This window comes from Cryptomeria japonica, chromosome 7 (genome assembly GCF_030272615.1).
Source record: "Cryptomeria japonica chromosome 7, Sugi_1.0, whole genome shotgun sequence".
NCBI classification, from domain to species: Eukaryota; Viridiplantae; Streptophyta; class Pinopsida; order Cupressales; family Cupressaceae; genus Cryptomeria; species Cryptomeria japonica.
Genome location: NC_081411.1, coordinates 571035688 through 571050463, shown reverse-complemented (window position 1 = coordinate 571050463; position 14776 = coordinate 571035688). Strand labels below are relative to the sequence as shown.

The following is a 14776-nucleotide window of genomic DNA, read 5'->3' as shown; positions in this document are numbered from 1 at the left end:
GAGGATGACATTTTGTCTTCATAAGGTAGCACCTATTTTCTTCCTCTCACCTTCTTTGGTTTGTTTTTCACAAATGCTTCTTTCTGTGAAATATAAATTTCTTGCAAATAATTTTTTTGAAAATTTCTAATTTTTGTTATTGTTCATTACACCAATGCTTTTATGTATACAGTATATTTGTCTGAGCAAAATATTTGTGCTGATTCATCAAAATTTAGATTTCTTTTTATTTTAATGCTTAAAATATCACTGGATATTGTTGTCATATTCTACCTACCTTTGAAAATATTCAACCATCTTTACTGAACTTACTGTCTTTACCATCTGATGCTTGTTTTTTTTTTAATGAATTTTCTTTTATCAGGAATGTCTTTGAGAATTCTCCATTTTTAATATCAGCAGAGGAGGCTGGAGCTATAGAACCAAAGTACGTGAGATGAACTCTTAATCTCTTTTTCAGATATTTATACTCTATTGCTTTGTCTCGCCTATTATTTTTTTTCATTGTGGACACAAAATGCATAAGGTTAGTTATAGCAACATCCATGTAGCACATGGTGGCTATTTCATGAACATTATATTGTAATAATTTGGATTTGAGTACCATACATATGGTGCAGCAGGTTGCGTAAGAATAAATAAATTAATAATATCTCTTATAAACTATTTTGTTGGCCTGGGATGCTTTACCCTATAGATTACCTGCTGATGTTGCATAGCTTTCTTTTTAAGCTTTGTACATGTCCATCATGTGAAGGGTAAAATAAGCAGTAAATACATTGATATGAGGTGTATTACTGGTGCAGCCATGATCCGGTGGGTCCTCAAAGAGAACTAACCAGATCGTGCAGCAAGAGTAACACAACGGAAGCAACAACAAAACATAGATAAAATGCAAAATCAGATATCCGCATCATCATATTATCATTATAGAACATCCGGTAATCATCCGGTTACATGTAGGCTAACATGTCCAGTTTCAGACTACATGCCAGATTACAATCCATCCAGACCTCTAGGAGGCATCCAAATTACAATTCCAGAGACTAGATGCTCCTAACCTTCTAACTGCTTTCTAAGGATCACATATAACAAAATATATACCCTCCGGAACACCTCCGGGTTGGCCACAATAGATTACATTTACCAAGAAAGGAAAATGAAACGTGCAAATAGGTCGGCCCTAAGAATGAAAGGAAAATCCTCCAGAAAAGAACAACCAAGGAGTGCGGATCGAACGGAAGGTCGGCCAAGGATTCAAGAACATTGAGCAAGGCACCAAATAGATCCGCAAGCCCAGAAATCGCTCTGCACAAGAAGGAATCACCAACTAGCTGTTAAGCCCAAGAATTTCTCCCGGAACCAAGAACAGCCAATCTAGAAGCACTAACTCACCGGAAAAGAATCCAAATGAACTGAAAATCTGGGATAATGCACAAGAATAAGCCTGAAAACCGAAAATCTGATTCGCAACGAAAAAGAACCAGCTACCGGAACACACTGAAAGAAACACAGAAAACTGCTACACGAACTGAACAAGAACAAAACTAAGGAAATATTTTTTGGTTGATGCAAGATTGCTCAGAGACCGGGGATGCTCCTGCATCAATTACATTTGAAGGATAATAAGATGATAATTCTGTCTCAACAAATTTGTATCAGATCTAAATTTTGTTTACATATGCCTCCCCTACCATTAATAGAGTAAGTTGGCTTATGTGCACACACATATCCTTACTAAGCCAACTTTTCCAGCTCCTAACACCAACTGTATGATTCATAAACAGTAGATTTTTTTGGATTAAATGTAAAGTTTGTTTATAATCGGGTGGGACCCCTACACATAGATCTTGGAATGAAGTATGAAGCTTTTGGATAAGGAGAAGTACATTGATTTTTGATGCTCATCATATTTTTGGTGTTGATTCATGGATTCAACTAATGAAGATATCATGCACACGAATATTTATATCCATATGCTCGCTAATATAGGATTAGATGGTTTGAACTTTCAAGAGTACCATTAACTGATAGATGGAGTAAATATACATCGAGCATTAAACTCTGATCATGATTAATGTAGAATATTTATACTGAATTCTTTGTGGTTTAAGCATTTTTTGAATTCCATTTGAGTACAATATATGTAGGGAGGCTATTTAATGTCATGATAGGAAAAGTACTTACTTTTTCGTGGAAGCAAACACTCTCAAGTGAGCCATTTGCTGGATGTATTACTAATGTGGCATGCTGTTATATGATTTAGTACTTTATTGAGTTATAATAAAGTATTTCATCATGATGTATGCTGTGCTTCATGTTGTTGTCTCTACAGTCGGTATGATGATTTCAAGGAAACAACAATTCCTGCAGGAAAGGCACATGAGGTACGTTCTTGGATTTTAAATTAATTAACCTACTTAGTCATTAGGTTATACCCCTGGGAAGAATAAGGTCCAAATACCATCCTTCTTAATCCCATGCATTCACATGTAGATTTACAGAAATGTGTAGAACCTCATTTAAGTATCAATTTGAAATCTTTCAAACCTCTTTGAGAAGGGCAATACATCACTGTTTCGCTGAACATTAGCAAAAGCTTTACACTTTTTTGTGTGGCTATATATTTCACTTTATTTTTGTCAATTCAAACATCTCAACATCACATGCTGGTTTTTTAGTAACAAGCAACTTGTACTAGATGAAAACAGACAAGGGAAAATGGTAAACATTTAGGTTTCTTCTACGAATGAGATACTGCAGTTTTGAATATTACGGTTTTAGACCAATGACCTCAATTTATCAATTGAGAGAAGATATTGTAAATTCTGAGGTTGGGAAAATGAAAATGTAGCATGACTATATCAAGGATGATCAAATCAAGAAAATCAGACTGAATCATTCAAACCCATGCGCACAAAGATCTACATATTAGTGTGTTCTGGAAAGCAGTATGCAGAATCACATAATTTGAAGCAGGTTTATTTTGTGCATGCATTACAATTAATATGATTATCCTCAAATACAGAAACAAGTATGAACCAGACAACAATTGTAAATATGAAAAACATAATTATACATAGGAATATGTAGTTGACTTCTAATAGAGCAATTCAAATCAGTTTATCCCAGAATATTAGTATCTGCATAGCTATGCCTAAAATGTAGAATATTTCACAGATTATATGGCCTCATCATATCACAACTATATGCTGAAACTGGATTGAATGGCATTCAAGAACCCAAAACTGCCCATCATGCATAGGAAAAAAATTGTTTGGAGCACTATGTGCTGCTGCAATGTCATTGCAGAAACAAGTCTGATAAAACATTGAAGATAGACTATACATTAACCTTGTTGCCTGTTAATGTTCAAGCAAAGCCACACAACAGTGAAGGTACAGTACAATTTTGTTAATACAAATTTAACTTTTTAGCTTTAATTTTATTTAAAATTGCATAGTTTGAAAGACTATTCAGAAGCCGTTGATTGAAAGAAGCTACACATGCACCTACCCACATATAGAGGAATGAATGCATGAATAGCAGACAGGCAGGCATACAGAATGCAGACAATGAGACAGATAGACATAAGTATGTAGATAGATAGATAGTTGAAACTTGAAATTACAGATGTATCTATCTATAGATTGATAGATTGGCAGACAGAAATATGGACAAATGCTGATAGAATTCAATACAGATATCTAAACAGAAGTGAAGAAGAAACACACACACACACACAAAGGGAGCCAAAATTTAAATAAGATGTTTTTCCACCATGATGATAAGTGGTCAAATTTACAGCTCACTTATTCTTTTTACCTGAATATAATGACGTTCACAGTGGTGAGTTCTTTTCCCTGGAAACAATGTTCATTTGATCTTTTTCATGAAATGCAATCTCACACTTTCCCTTAATCATTGACCTCTATTGTGCATCTTTTCAAGTACCTTAACACTCAGGCCAAAGTACACTGGTTTACTAGGTAGATGCTGTGAGGCTAAAATGCATATATAAGGGTCACAAGTGAATAATTCATGGATGCATGTTTGCCAATATTTTAATTTGAAATTCCATATGATTGTTTGAAACTTCATCTGATACTTTTATGTGTATAAAATTTCCAGGTCCTCCTTGCACTTGATACTGTGAACTCCTATATTGCCTGGGATTTCAAATTGACATCTGGGAAGGTAAATTCACTGTCTTACCTTCTTGTTATCCATGGATATGCATTATGTTTCCATATACAAGATGTCTATATAAGTTCATTTTTTATACAGACTGATGGATGTCTTTGATATATAGCTTTACAAGTTAAACTGAGTAGATGCTTAATACACCTTATAGTCTCTAAATACTGTGTATAAAGCAAGAAGATTTGAAATAAACATTGTGAGAAGTTTCAAGGAAAGGCTCAAGGGAGTCTTGAAAATAGAATTGGGTGACTTGGGAATCTGGAGTTGAGAGTATCTCACTAATCAATTTCAATTTTGGAAAGATGATATGATGACTAGTTTTCTTATGGGAAGAAAATCCTTAGAAAGATGTACAAATCGGTCAAAATATTTGCAAAGAAGTGTGTTAGTCATAAGCAGTAACTTTATCAAAGATGGAAAAATTATTGACGACAGGAACACAGCCATCGGTGGAAATGACATTACCCATATTACAATACATAAAAGGTTCTTGTAGTAGTTATTGCAGTGTTGACATCCATGCCAGCATGCAATGCTTAACCTGGAGAACGGTGGCTGTGAAACTCAAGAATATCATTCACCATTTGAGCAAATTTGCATTGTTATTAAAGGAAGACAGTTGAAGGATGTATATATTTTTTAATTAAATTGGTCCATTGGTAAGAGTCACCTTTTTGAAGATTGAAGGAGAGCTTCAAAGACAGAAATAGCAGAGTAGAGTATAGTTGATTAGTTCGTGAAAGCTTGGAGCCAATGGAAGATGGAGTGTTGTCTTTAGAGAGAGTAGCTTCATTTGTAGTTGGAAGACTATGAGGTTTTTTGGCCTTAATAAAATTTTGTCAAAGTGTTATACTACATATAATAGATCAAGATATGAAGTAGTAGGCAATCAAGACTGAGTTATGAGGAGAGTTGATGGCATTGATAACCATGGTCATTTTTGGAGGGAAGACAGCATCACTGGTCACGATAATTTTGTTAATGATGGAGGACGTTCATGAGGGTGGGTCATATAGAAAGGTATGGAGGAGAGTTGATGGCATTAATAGCCATGGCCGTTTTTGGATGGGAGACAGGAGTAGTGATCATGATGATTTTAATAATGATGGAAGCCATTCATGATTAAGGGTCATATAGACCAAAGGTGTTGAGAGAAAGGGCAATACTCATGCTAAAAAAGGTTAGAAGTGACAAAGAGAAAAGTAATTTCTTTCAGTATTTTGTGGACACAAATTCTAGGGAAGTACAAATACTTGTGTAATGCACTTACAAAATTTCAAACATGAATACTATGATGTGCAAAGGAATTCGAGAAAAAATGAACTTGGGACCTTATTAGGGTAATTTGTCTTGGTCCTATGGTCAGAATGTTTAAAGAATGTAGAGCCATGGTCACAAAGAGATAATGTGATTGGAAGGGTTGTTCTCCCTGAACTGTGTACATGACAGAGTTGGTGTTGAGAATTCTACCAATTAGGACATGTCCACACAAAATGAATTGCTATTGTGCTAGGAGGGACCTGCAAATAGGTTATGATTGAGAACATTTTTGAGATAATATCCACGGTGTTAGGAGTTGTAGTTGCTCAATTATACATTAATGATTGAAGTAATTGAACAGAAAACATTGCATACATTACATATGCACAAAGCAAGTTTCATAGTAGCGATCCATAATCAGCAATAAGCTCCAGTACTGTGATGAGGACCATATACCTATACCACTATCTTTGATTGGAATTCTAATCCTATTGGTTTCTAGAAGAAAATACATAAGTTCTTTAGTTTCTAAGCCTTAGTATTCATTTTTTTATTATTTTCTTTTCTTTTTTCTTTCGTTTTAGGATTTCAAAATTTTATTAATTGTTTTGTTTAAAAGTGTGCCTAAAATTTGGGCACCACTAGTCAAAACGTGCTGAGAATCTCCTATTTGCAGTAACAGGTGTATGTTAAGGTGCATAATTACTAGACTTGGACCTAGTTTCAACACTTAGACTTGGCACAAAATCAACAAAATGAAAAAATGATGAATTATAGATAGATTTAAGGATTTTTAGCTTGAGCCCTAAAGTGGATTTGAGCTGAAGGAAACAAAATTGTTAAATATGTAAATATACTCGAGTGTTTTAGGTGTACAAAACACATGGGTTATGATATCCATGATATCAAAAACAAAAACCAGAAGTAGAACTATGGTAGAGAGGAGTCTACATTACTTAGCATAATGTTAACAGCTCTGTAGTGGGGGTCTTGTGTTTGCATTTTATATAGGCCCTCAATGTTGTTGCAGCCAAGACATTTGCTTGAAAGTCAACTAAATCCAAGGGTTATGCTCTCTCCTCCATTATGGCTACTACCTTTGCCTCAAGGTCAACTTCATCAATCCATGCATAGTCATTCTTAGTGAAGATAGGATCTGTAGCCTCAGTGATCCAATCTTACTGTTGATCAGCCTCCTTCAATTTAATAGGGGATAAATTAGAGTCTAGGATTTGTTTGTGATGAAGGCAAAGGTTGTAGTGAACATAAACAAAGTCCAACCTTTGCATCAACAATCTATTGTGCCTCTTGGAGTGTATGTGCTCAAACATACTCCAATTCTGCTTGCATCCTTAAGTTTTGCATTCTTGGTTAAAGACATGTATGACAATGTCTTGAGGATTTGGCACCTTAGCACCAAACTTCTCCCACCATGCATCAGAAATGAGGAAGAAAAATGAAAAGGAACTGTCTTATTGTTCAACATTAATGTAGGAAATGTAAAAGTGTTTATTATGACCTTAATCAACTTTTACTTGGATGCATTGTCATTCAAGTTGCCTTACATATATCTGGTACAAAGAGGTCCCCTCTGCAAGCTTGAAGATCTCAATCTCAAAGATGGTTGTTTCTCTAAGCTAAAAATTTGCTTTGATCTGCTCTATGACCATGTAGGACCCACTTAAAACTTTGTTGTCCGTGAAATCTTAGTGGAATTGGAATGTTGGATTAAAGAAACAAGCAACAATTTGTAAATTTTTACTGAAATTGGTTGTGCAATTGGCGATCAATGATTTTCCCATATGTGATAATATTTGTTTTCAATCCCATTATAGATGGCACTAATGGTCTTTGTGTCCTTATCCATGCCTTGATATACATATCCCATAGCAGGCTTCTCCCCATCAACAACATGGAGGAGGGTTACTAAAGCTAAGAATCTGCTTTCATCCACCCTAGGACCATGTAGAGCCCATTGAAAACCTCCTCATTGTCCTTGAAATCTTAGAAGAATTGGAATGTTAGATTCAAGAAATAAGCAATTGTATATAAAGGCTTAATGAAGTTGATCGTGAATCACTGATTTCCAATCTAAGAAGAATTGGAATGTTAGATTCAAGAAATAAGCAATTGTATATAAAGGTTTAATGAAGTTGATTGTGAATCACTGATTTCCCAGATGTAATTATATTTGTCTTCAACCCCACTAGAGATGGCTCTAAGCTAAGATTTGCTTCCATATCCTCTATGAACATGTATAGCGCACTCAAAACCTCCTCATTGTCCTTTGAATTTGAGCAAGATTGGAATGTTGGATTCAAGAAATAAACAACTATATATAAATGCTTAATGAAGTTGATCGTGCAATTAACTATCAATGATTTCCCATATATGATGATATTTGTGGCTCTAATAGCTTGTGGTCCTATTCATGCCTTGATACATAGCCCATTGCAAGCTTCTCCCCATCAACAATATGGAGGATGGTAATTAAAGGTTTTATAGATCGTGAAAAAAATAACATAAATATGTAGTTGCAATGAAAAAGAGAACATTTAATTAAGTTGAATTGAAATACAATTACAATAAATGATAAACTAGTAAAATGTGCAAAACAGAAATGAAATTAAAACTTACATGTATGATCTCCTTTGCCAGAAGTCAATAGTGTTAATCATTGAAGACCTAGTTGACAATGTCAACTACTATAGTGTTCCTTGAATATGAAGGTTGTGATCACTTCTCACCAACAATCATGTGTTTTAGAGTAGCCTTTGTTTGAAGCAAAGATTGCAATGTGATAAAATTCATTGCTGGGTTACAAGACATGCCAACTCCTTTCTGTAATTCCTTATTAAATTGACCACCCAAGCGTGGTTGCATATCTATTTGCAATATTTCTTCCATGGATCCACAAGTGCTTTGATCCATGCTAATTTGCCAAGACTCTTCAATATAAGGTCAAGGCAATGAGTGGAATACAAAGTCCACAAATTAAATGCGTGTTTCTCCATGAGCAATTTACATGTAGCAACGGGATTTGTTGCATTTTTTGTAATGATCTACTCAATATTTGGCTCGCCCACCTTGGCCATTGTAATGCCCCCTACCTAATCTATTTCAACATATTACAATTGATTGATATTCTTCATTAGTTATTAACAAGTGCTTATCTATTTTCCTCATTAGATGATTAATATCGTTATTAATATAGATATCAGACCCTGTTACTACTTCAGTTTTAAGGGAGAAGGGTTTACGTATGTTACTAAAGCGCTTAGAGACCAACTACAATAGGTTACCTCAAAGTTTACAGATCCAAGCCCTTACCTATCTTGGGTCTATACCCTCAAGGCTTATGGGTCGCTGATCCTCACCATATCTTGGGACTTAACCTATTGCTTGGATTGGATTTAGACTACCCCTCTTTGGAACATCTCATCCCCATCTTCTTAAATACTGACAGTAATAACATGATTTAGACTATAAGCAGACTAACTTCTCATGTATTATAAATATATATGAAATTAAGTATGACTGTCATATATATTGCAGTTTATAACAATATTATTACTAGATTCTGCATAACAACTTTATCAGGCTTCATATACTAAGCATACATATTAAGCACATCCCCATGCATACCACCAAGAACACAAATGTTACTGCCTGTAACTTGATAACAATTCTGATCTGATCTGATCAATGGTGATGTCACTAGATGCTTTTGATTCCTTCCCTTTATATCTCTCAATTTGAGGGAGAGGTCACACCTCTTCATCATGTATGCCCTTTGGCAGGAGACATACCCTTTCACCATTAGCACCCTTTCAAAGAGTGCAACTCTTCATTATTTCTACCCTTTGAAAGGGACACAGCCTTTCATAATCAGATCTGCACTTATTATTTAAATCAGATCTGTACTTCTCATTTCCAAATTATCCCCCCCTCTCAAATGAAGTTTTCTTCTCCCTTTTATATCTCATTGTTGAGGGAGTCACAACTTTTCCTTTCATGTCTTTTGACTTTTCATTAACTTAATTAATTTTTAATAAATCATATATAATTATATTATTTTATATTTTAATTTAATGTTTTATTTTTATTATTATCATTTATTATTAAATTCTATTTCAAAGTGGGGACATTACAGCCATGACTTCTTCTAAAATCTCACAAAGGAAATCTGCAATTTTCACCTTTCTTGAAGTATCAACGGATTTGAGGAATTTTTTACCATTTAAGGAAGAAACACCAAAACTCAACATATTTTTTCTTCTATTTGTCCAACCATCAAACACAATACCACCCTTCTGCCATATCTCATGTTGCTTATCGATAATAACTAAAAAATGGGCTCTTTATTTCCTAATCATTAGGGGCTTTGAACTCCTCCCCAACAACTACAATAGAATCTACTAAATTTTGCCAATGAGGAGACTAAAAAAAAACTATTCTAAACTTGAAAAACCACTAAAATTTTTTAATTCAAAAAACAAAAAAAATTTAATTTTGGTGATGTCAAATGGAATCAGATGATAGAACTAAAAATCTCTAACTATACTCCTTACTGCTCGATGCACTCCTCTATTTCAACCCGTGGTCTCAAGCAATGTTTTAGGAACCTGGGGCAATGTGATAAAATCTACAAATCTAACTTTGATCCACAAACTCAATTTAGCTTCAACTCAAAGGGAATGGAGGAATTGTAGAATTAGAAGGGTGTTCTTGACCTTTACCTACAACTGTCATTTCTTCTCTTTGCCTTTTTCTAAGGTGCTTATTTTTCTCAAAATACTCTAATTGAGTTTGGACCTCGTCCGTAACATTAAATGGCTATTGTGTGCAGAAAAAGCATCTTGGCCAATAATGCATGCAAGGTCAAATTTAGGCAATTTATGCCTCCCCTTCTAATTTTTATTTTGCAATGCATATCAACTCCCCATTGGTTAGCCCCTTGGGTGGTATTTTTCCAACATGAATGCATCATTTCTGTTTGTTGTTGAGATTATAATGTCTTTTGATTTGTAAGTAGGCTGCAGAATCAGATAAAGGAAAACTTAATTGACATTTAAGATTTATAGAGAAAGTGAGAGAAATCAGAAAAAAAATGGATAATGGAACTAGAGAAAAAAAGGAAAAAAATCTTTTTGTTTTGCGTTCCATTAATCTAAAATGGGAAGAAAATAAGCAAATGTAGGATTGAATAACAAATGAAAATAGACAAAAGCATAGAATGATACCTTGCTGAAACCTTTCACAATTGAAGAAATCAGATCCACAAGATTCTCCTTAAGTGCTAAGAAAGCTCCAACCCCTGATGGATTTCAAGCGGGATTCTTTCATAAAGTTTGGCATATAGTAGGCAAGGTTGTGTTTCTAGCTATTGAGTTTAGAACAAGGATGTCGACAATAAGAAGCTGGAGCAACCATTCGTAGTGCTTGTCCCTAAAATTAAAAATCCTTTGTATTTTGATATTTACTGGCCATTGCCTTATGTAATGTAATTTATAAGATATAACTAAAGCAATGGCAACCAGACTTAATCCTCTCTTGGCAGGAATCATCTTAGAGGAACATAATAAATTCTTCGTTGGAAGACAAATTTTGGATGGGATAATTGTAGCACATGAGACTGTCCACTCCATAAAGCACAAGAAAAAGGATGGGGTGCTTCTAAAGTTGATATGATTGAGGCTTATGATAGGGCAGCATGGGAATTTGTGATGCAGATAATGGAGAAGTTTGGGTTTCTAGAGGTTTGGTGGAAATGGGTATATAGCTGCTCTCTATAACCTCATTCTTTGCTTTTATCAATGGCATTCCTATAGACTGTTTTTAGGCCAAGCACGAACTTAGGCATGGGAATCTACTTGTAATGTACCCTTTTTGGAACTGAGTTGCATCATTGGACCCAAAGCCTATCTTTATTCCCAGTAGGCTGAAGGTAGGATTTGGAGGGGAAAAATATAATAATAATTTATTAAGTGTTCAAAAAACACCTAAGTTATAATATTAGAGAAAAGGGACAATTTGTTATTATTACATGGGGTGAAAAAAGCAAATAAAAATCATAAAGTGAAAATATTGAATATACAAATAAAAGAAATATTAATTACCTAAACGGTAATTAATAATTGAAAAGGAAAAGGGGTGGATATTCAAAAATAAATAAAAAAAAATTAATTACTTTTTAAGGGTTGGCTGGGAAAAGCATAAAAAAAAGAATATTGGAAAGACAATTCATTTTATCATTGCCAATTTTTAGAAACCCTCTGCACAGCTTAGGTTCAACATTCTTTTCCTTGAAGATGAAAACCCTCTCCAATCTTCGAGAATTGGAGGGTGAAAATCTTTAGATTTGCAATGTTGGTTTCACCCAGAAGTCAAGTTTGGGCCTATAGGTTATTGCGGTTTTGGTAAATCAGAAATTCTAGAATGTTTATTTCTTTACTTTTCACAAGTGCATTTATTTCCAAAATAATTTAGGATTTATTTATTTGCTAGAAAACACCCAGCCTTACCAATCAAAGCGCAGTATAGGCCATACCAATTATAAGGATGAGAAAAAAACAATGTACTATTCTTTTGCTGGTGACCAAAAGACTAGACGTACAAAAAGGGGTGTTGTAAGTTTGAAAGAATCCAGAATTTATTAAATTTATTTAATTGCTGGTTGTCATATGTATGAAGGGGTCAACGTTGAAGGAAAGAAATGGTTGCCGCTTCACCCTTGACTAAGGTCAATTCCTGGGGCTTTGGCATCAATTGCCTCCCCCCAAAACCGAGAGAAGTCTTTCAATCAACAAGAAGAAGGAAATTGATGGCCTAATTGGAGGTTAAAATTCAAAGAAGGTGATTGCCAGCTGTCTAAAGGAAAAGACAAAAATTTCCATCTCCTCAAGCCAATGTTACTTTCATGGGTTAGGAAAGTCAAAAAAAGAAATAAAAGGTTGCAGCGTTACGTAAAGGGGAATGCACAGGTCCTATATTAGCTGCCAGGTTCGAAGGATCAACAATTTTTAACTGTGCTTTTTGTAGCCCAAGCACTATCTTAACCCAACTGCCTCTGCAAATTAAAAAGGTTGCCAATAAAGATCTTTTTTTTACTTGAGGCATGGATTTTCGGCAACTCAATAATCAGGTTCTTCTTTTATTCACGATTTGTTAAATATTATTTAAATCAATCTCCTTTTGATGTGTTTGAATGTTTTATTGGGATGTCCCCTTCTGAGGTCTAGTCAGTGTGGTGACCGTTAGCCTTTTTCTTGAGTTCCCGTAGGCTAATGGTATTGGTAAGGGAACTCCAAAGACCTTAGAGAGCATAAGTTCAGTCTCTCAGTTTTCGTTGATGGCATTGAGCTCAGTTGGCATTATGGATTGTAATGACACTTTTAGAAGCATTTTTAGACTCTTGGGGTGTTCTTTAAACTTCTTGGAGAGAACGTCTATTTTTAGCGAGTCTCTGAGTGATCATCCCACTACTTAAGTTTTATCATGTCATGTTCAGAATTGGATTTCGATGCCTTGGCAGTGCTTTCTGCAATTTGGGTGGAGTGTTTAAAATATACAGTTAAGATTCTTATGTTTAATGTTAAATTATTTACTAAAGTGTTTTATTTTATTAAGTTGCTTTATATCCCCTCAAAAGTGGATGCCTAGAAAAAAGTAAAGGGGGACTTGCACATGAAAGTCATTTTAATATTCAAAAGTCCTTTGGGTGGGAAAAATGGATTATTTTATATTATATCGAATTGTTTTTTCTCTCCAAAGTTTTACAAGGAGGCTGGGGGTCTCATTTGCTCATATCTTGAAGATTTCTTATGTTACTACGTTGCTAGATTGAACTTGCGAGCTCTTTTGTGATCTTCTAGGATGAAAACCTTTTCTAGTTTTGGATTTGAAAGATAATCCTTAGCTGGATTGGGTGTGGTTTCATTTTAGATGTCATCTTTTGCTTCAATAGAGTTTTAGTTTTAGGGTTTCAGTATGAAGCTTTTTAATGTATTCTAAGTTGCAGATTTTTGGGGTTTGTTTAGCTTTTCTTTGTAAAAGTTTTCAGAGAGCACTTTCAGTTTCTAGAGATTTACTTGCAAGATTCTTTGGAATTGAAATTTCCTGTGGGCTGTACCATTCCATGCTTAGCCATACCTCTCAGGTTGAATGGTTGAAGATAACAAATTCTGCATTTGATTTTGATTGTTGTATGGAGATGCCTCTCTTGTCTTTGTAGGCTGATGCAATATTGAAGGTATCAGAATCATGTTAAGTCAGGTCGTACCATTGTACTTTTTGGTTGCACCTAGCTGGGTGGTGGCGTGAGCATTATGAGAGTAACCACCTAGGTTTCTAAAAGTTTCTTATTGATGGAAGGTGTTGCCCAAATCAGCTAACTAGTTTCCATGTGTTTTGGGGCGTGGAAAAAGATTTTCCACAAAGACATGATGATAATTTCAAGTTTTGTTCATGGTGTTTTGAATATTACAGACCTGTAGGCTTGGTGTAGATTGCTGGGTATGATTTTCCTATCATTTCTTTAACCCTGGCTGCTGTTAAGCGGCTCTAGGTTGCCTGGAGGATGAATAAAGGAGTTTGGAGAAGAACTTTTATATGATGTTGAACTTTCAAAGGCCATACAGTGCTCTGTTCTTGATGCTCTAGCTGTTGAAAGCTTTCTCAGTCCTGGAATCTTTTGTTTTCAGTATACCTGGGTGTATTAGGAGTGGCACTGGAGGTTTCTATTGCTGTTTGACAACCTGGGAAGGAGTCCTTGGCCAGTTTGGATGGTTTCATGGTGTTTCTCTTTGGCCGTTTGACCTGCAACAGCCATACTCAAGCCCGCAACAGCTCTTTTAAATTGTATCAGACTTGCAAACTTATATTTACCTGTCATTCTAAGGCTTTTGGGTAGCACTAGGTGTGTGGTGAAGCTGTTTGGTACCTTGGGAGGTGTTCTACGTGAGTTAGAAGCATTATATGAAGGTTTCTTCTTGATGTTTTGTCCTGCGACTATTGGACAACAAACTTGCAACTACTTGTTCAGTCATATCAGATCTGTTGTTGCTCTTTCCAGTGTGTATAGGCCTGTACAAGCTTATCTCTATCCTTCATTCAAGTTATTTCCTTGTGGACATTTCATATTCTTGTTTACCTTATTTTCTGGCAACTCTTTGGAGTGAACTTTCATCAAAGGACTCTGTATAAACGTCATTATCAATTTAAATGCTTATGACAACAATTAAGCTTCATATTGCTTAAATAAATAAAGAACTGAGGATGGTTATTACATTTCATCCTAAAATAAAATAAAGTA

At 35.0% G+C, this 14776-nt stretch overlaps 1 protein-coding gene across 4 annotated transcripts in view; it reads left to right on the top strand.

Moving 5' to 3' along the window:
* LOC131073093 (uncharacterized) overlaps positions 1–14776 on the top strand; it is a 154343-nt gene that overhangs the window by 80866 nt on the left and 58701 nt on the right. For all 4 annotated transcript variants that reach the window (XM_058009458.2, XM_058009457.2, XM_058009459.2 and 1 more), the window contains exons 9-11: positions 365–427; positions 2336–2387; positions 4132–4197. In XM_058009458.2, coding sequence (XP_057865441.1) covers positions 365–427; positions 2336–2387; positions 4132–4197 — 181 coding nt within the window. The remainder of the gene's footprint in view (positions 1–364; positions 428–2335; positions 2388–4131; positions 4198–14776) is intronic.